Raw genomic sequence first — 6,000 nt, forward strand, 5'->3', positions numbered from 1 at the left:
TGTGTGTATGTTTGTGTTCGTTTGTGTTTCTGTCGACCTGCCAGCACTTTCATCTTATACAAAGATGATGTGACTTACCATACGAAAGTGCTGGCAGGTCGATAAACACACAAACAAACACAATCATACACACAAAATTCTAGCTTTCGCAACCAACGGTTGCTTCATCAGGAAAGAGGGAAGGAGAAATTTTCTGGCTCCTTTCCTAACAGGTGAACAGAAAAATTTGTCTTGCTGTATTGTGATCATTCATAGGGAAAGTAGAGTACAAATATAATATTGTTTTATTATCTTATTTTTTTCCAGCACTTTTTCCATTTATATTTGTTCCTCCATTTCATAAATAATAACTTCTGTTTTACAGGAACAATTCTTGCAATAGGATCAGCACTATTCTGTGCATTCATATTCAGTGCACTGACTACACTGGCAGTTACAGCTTCAGTAATTGCTTTAATGTATTTGGGATTGAATGAAGCATATGATTATCTTCAGAGAAATGTCTCCAACATTCAACATTCTGAAGCCAACACTCAGGATGCTCGAGTGACATCAAATGAGGAGAGGAACTGAATATAAAAATTAATTTTATATTTGGCACCAATTTAACTTCTTTACCATGCAAGAATAGCTAGAGCAAAATACTGAACAGAAGGGAAGAAATATTGCCTATGAAGTTTTTTACACTGTATGTTGAAACATTTCTGCTGCCAGTGTGTGACATTTTTACTTTGTATTAAGGATAAGTGAGGATTCTGGAATTCTTGCAAGAAAATGGTTCCTCTAGGACTTAAATAATTCTTCAGTTGTCCAACAAGCCATCTGTTTCTTCTTTTATAACCGAAACAGCATTGAAGAGACTGTTTTGTGCAAACTGAAGATCAGAACATTATGTGGATATTCAGATGTTATTGGTATTGTCATGTTTTCCAAGCAAATAATTTTTTATTGTGAAATTTAATTCCCAAACAGTAACTTAAAGGCACAATGACATCTTAGTGATTTGATTTACTTGTGAGTTGTATGTACCAGTACCAAAAGAGTATACCATTATCACTGAAACATAACAACACTATTAATTGGAGAGAGTAAGAAATAAAATGTAATTATTATATATTGTGACTGTTGAAAATTTCTGACATACCGTGAGTTGAACTTTAATTTTGTTGTTTTATGAGCAATCAGTTCATTCACTAGACTAACTACTCATGGAAGTTGGAGCATACCTCCACATCTGACACAAATTTGTAAATGATGTTTCCATCATGGCTTCTGTTCATTCATTTCAGTAAGTTTAATTCAATTCAAATGTAAATGAGTGTTATGATCTATGACATCAGCCTTGAGAGAATTTTCATTTTCTTCTGTATATATGAGTGTGAAGGAACACATAGGTACTAAAAGCAATGAGTGTGTAAATATGTGGAATTTTTTTTGGCCACATACTAAGATGAGAGCACAGTTTATGGCATAAGACTGAACAGTGGAATAACTGGAAGAATAAATTCATTTATATTTGGAAAAAAGAACATTGCTTTGTTCCATCCCTTATCCTGTGGTTAAAGGTTTCAAATAATCAGCTGAATTCCATTACAAGTGCAGCTGTATTCCAGTTACCGTAGAAAAGATAATAAAATGAAATACATATGTATTGCAGTCTTAACAAATCAGTGGTAGAACTTGAATCTAATTGTATCTGATTTTTCTGTAAAGTATTTGTAGAAGATAAACAGGACATGCCCTGAGGCACCAATAGTCATCAGTTTGGTAATGTAGGAGAAAGATACTGTAGAGGGAGACCAAGGGACGAATGCAGCAAGCAGGTTCAAATGAGTGTAGGATGCAGCAGCTATGCAGAGATGAAGAGGCTTACACAGAGTCTACTCGCATGGAGAGCTGCATCAAATCAGTCCTTGGACTGAAGGCTACAACAAGAACAGAGAAATTTTCATTGTATCACTTAATTTGAACAGTTTGTTAGGCAAAACACACTGGACAAAACTCAGTGTAGACAAATGAAAACCAAACAAGATTTGGTGAACAAGAAAAGTTTTTTTAATATCCACTGGAGTACCAGACATGCATAACAAGAACATTCATCTTTGCAGAGCTGCTTATGGCTCTCAAGTAGACAGTCTTTTTGAAATTTTTGACCTGTGTTAGTATGCCATTTTTCATTAACAAGTCATTGCTTGATGGACAGCATTGCTTTTGTGTATAACCAACTGGGGTGAGCCACAAAACAGTCCCATGAATACACCATGACACTAATGAAACGATCCATTGGAGAGAGTAGACAGTATCAGTGAACAAACAGTGACTGGCTACGTCCTCACTGTTCATACCATCTTTAGTCTTTGAGGGAGTGGACCATGTTATTTATTTCCTGCTGTAGCCAATCATTCCTGACATTTTGTTATACAAAATTTACTTGTAAAATGAAGTATATACTGTCCTGATGCTCTGAAAATGAAGCTCAAATGTCCAAAGAAAATGAAAAAGAGACCATTGGAACTGCTTAGCAGTGAACATAGTTACACATGCTTTTTATCATAATTCATCATTATGCAAAACTACACTTACAGAGAATTAACTACCGATTGTGGGGGCATGCCCACCTACTTCTGCACCTCTAACTTGCTACACAGTCTCTGTGTAAATTAACAATAATGTGGACAGTGGGAGTAAATTGCAGAACCTTAGGTTAGTGGAGGCAGAGTTAAGATCAAATGGGGTATATTACGATTAAGTGATGTATAGTGAGACATTGAGGACCAAACAGAAATGAAATTAGACCCTCTGTTTTACTACAGACAAACAGAACAAGGAGGAATTTTGTTACTTGTGGAAAAAAAATTACATGTTACACAAAACCTATCTATTATGTTTATTGGCCACTGCATAGTTGTGCCATTGTATTAATTCTGGTAAGTAATCAAACTCTTTTTTACTGTGTTTGCAGAAAGCTATGGTACAACTTAATATCTTTGTAACTCTGTTAGTAAAGTATTATGAATGCCAACCCATTTATTGAAGGCAGTATCTTTAACCATTTATTAAGTAGAACAGGGAGTATGGAATGTTCCTAATCAAGGCATAAGAATACACTGAGTGAACAAGCACTAACATACCACAAATACTGGTAGAAATGTCTATAGAGCAGTCCGTGAGTTATAACCAGGAAAACAAAGTGGGATTATCGCAGTGTAGTATGGAGGACAGGAATATTCATGAAAGTAAATAGTGCACAAGTGCAATTGAGCATGCAGTGTGGGTAGCTGTACTTTGTCAATTCAGCTCATAGCATATAATTTCAGTTCTGTGGTAGTGATTTGTGGATTCTTTCGATATTTGTAGCAGTGCCATGCTGTGCAGCAGCTTCCATGGAGGTCTGATCAAAGTGTCTCTCTCCAAGTCTGTGTGGGGTGCATCATCCCTCCTCCCTCTTAAGGGCTGCATATTTGGTAACAAACACCCAAGCTTGTGCCTGCATACACAGGGGTGGAGAATTAGTTGAGGATTCCTGGTTGGACATGTGTTGATCCCTCTGGAACTGGTACGGTCTGTGATTCTTGACATTGCCCTTTAATGTTACTGGATAAGATAGATTAGCAGCATTTGTGGTGGCGAGCGACGGTGGTGATGGGACAGTGTCCCTGGGTGGGATGCAACTCTAAAATCATATTGAGATGGGGGTGGCATCAACAGCATGCTGTGGTGTTATATAAACTGCAGTGGAAGCCAACTTCCCATTACCTACAGGGGACAGACCAGGTGAAACAACTGTTGGACCAGAACTTGTAGTCACATCCAGCTGAGGTGACACCTCAAGTAATCATTGTCTGTTGCAAGTATTGCAGTGTTTGGCACTCGCCAAAGTTTCTATAGAAGATGTGTGGACCAGTGCACCAAAGGTATACTGTACATAGACCTGCTGTCCCAAAGGTAATGCAGTTAGACTTACCAGCTGCCACTAGTACCTTGTCTTCAGTTGGTTTATTTATTTAGCATAGCTCTACACATGAGATCTCCAGTTTGTGACACCTTATAAGCATGAAGTATAGCTGGATTCTGTGAATGAATGTTGAACCGTAGATAACTTTGGAGTTTAAAAGGTATAAACCACTCTCTTGGCCCCTCTATGTGGATAGGATAGAGCTATGACTGTGAGCTGTTGTCTGACACGTTCGTGGGAGTGCACTTTTGTGAGTGCATGAATTATTTCTGTAGTGACTGACACCATTTACAAAGTAGAAGGAAGTTTGAGAGAGAATCTGGTACAATAAGCCAGATGGTATTCAAAAAGGAAATGACTAACTCTACCCGTAAATTCTCCCAAGTTTTGGTGGGGTGAATGTCATGAGGCAAAAGACGGGCAATACTTTGGAGAATCTGGACATGCTTTCACAGTGTTGTTGTTGTTGTTGTTGTTGCTGTTGTTGCCTTCAGTCCTGAGACTGGTTTGATGCAGCTCTCCATGCTACTCTATGCTGTGCAAGCTGCTTCATCTCCCAGTACGTACTGCATCCTACATCCTTCTGAATCTGCTTAGTGTATTCATCTCTTGGTCTCCCTCTACAATTTTTACCCTCCACGCTGCCCTCCAATACTAAATTGGTGATCCCTTGATGCCTCAGAACATGTCCTACCAACCGATCCCTTCTTCTAGTTAAGTTGTGCCACAAACTCCTCTTCTCCCCAATTCTATTCAATACCTCCTCATTAGTTATGTGATCTACCCATCTAATCTTCACCATTTTCCTGTGGCACCACATTTCGAAAGCTTCATTTCTCTTCTTGTCCAAACTACTTATCTTCCATGTTTCACTTCCATACATGGGTACACTCCATACAAATACTTTCAGAAACGACTTACTGACACTTAAATCTATACTCGATGTTAACAAATTTCTCTTCTTCAGAAACACTTTCTTTGCATTGCCAGTCTACATTTTATATCCTCTCTACTTCGATCATCATCAGTTATTTTGCTCCCCAAATAGCAAAACTCCTTTACTACTTTAAGTGTCTCATTTCCTAATCTAATTCCCTCAGCATCACCCGTGTTAACTCGACTACATTCCATTATCCTCATTTTGCTTTTGTTGATGTTCATCTTATATCCCCCTTTCAAGACACTGTCCATTCCATTCAACTGCTCTTCCAACTCCTTTGCTGTCTCTAACAGAATTACAATGTCATCAGCGAACCTTAAAGTTTTTATTTCTTCTCCATGGATTTTAATACCTACTCCGAACTTTTCTTTTGTTTCCTTTACTGCTTGCTCACTATACAGGTTGAATAACATCGGGGAGAGGCTACAACCCTGTCTCACTCCCTTCCCAACCACTGCTTCCCTTTCATGGCCCTCGACTCTTATCACTGCAATCTGGTTTCTGAACAAATTGTAAATAGCCTTTCGCTCCCTGTATTTTACCCCTGCCACCTTTGGAATTTGAAAGAGGGTATTCCAGTCAACATTGTCAAAAGCTTTCTCTGAGTCTAGCTTCTAACAAGGGAACCTCCCCATCGCACCCCCCTCAGATTTAGTTATAAGTTGGTACAGTGGATAGGCCTTGAAAAACTGAACACAGATCAATCGAGAAAACAGGAAGAAGTTGTATGGAACTATGAAAAAAATAAGCAAAATATACAAACTGAGTAGTCCATGTTCAAGATATGCAACATTAAGGAGAGTATTAGTTCAGTAGCGCCGTGGTCCTGTGGTTAGCGTGAGCTACTGTGGTACGAGAGGTGCTTGGTTCAAGTCTTCCCTCGAGTGAAAATTTTAATTTTTTATTTTCAGACAATTATCAAAGTTCAGCCACACACGCACACACAATCAACTTCGCTCTCCAAAATTCCAGGACATGTTCAGATTTGCTCGGACATATGCAGGATTTGACAGTCTACACACGGAAAAATTTGAAAGCGTTAAAAACATATGTTTTGACAGAGCACATGGAAAATTGTGCGACTGTGAAACTGTTGCATTCATTT

At 38.5% G+C, this 6,000-nt stretch overlaps 1 protein-coding gene across 3 annotated transcripts in view; it reads left to right on the forward strand.

Moving 5' to 3' along the window:
- LOC126252312 (uncharacterized) overlaps window positions 1-1,523 on the forward strand; it is a 107,282-nt gene extending 105,759 nt beyond the window's left edge. For all 3 annotated transcript variants that reach the window (XM_049953196.1, XM_049953197.1, XM_049953195.1), the window contains exon 4: window positions 365-1,523. In XM_049953196.1, coding sequence (XP_049809153.1) covers window positions 365-573 — 209 coding nt within the window. In that variant the 3' untranslated portion in view covers window positions 574-1,523. The remainder of the gene's footprint in view (window positions 1-364) is intronic.
- The last annotated feature ends 4,477 nt before the right edge of the window (window positions 1,524-6,000 follow it).

The sequence above is a fragment of the Schistocerca nitens genome, chromosome 4 (genome assembly GCF_023898315.1).
Source record: "Schistocerca nitens isolate TAMUIC-IGC-003100 chromosome 4, iqSchNite1.1, whole genome shotgun sequence".
Classification (NCBI taxonomy): Eukaryota; Metazoa; Arthropoda; class Insecta; order Orthoptera; family Acrididae; genus Schistocerca; species Schistocerca nitens.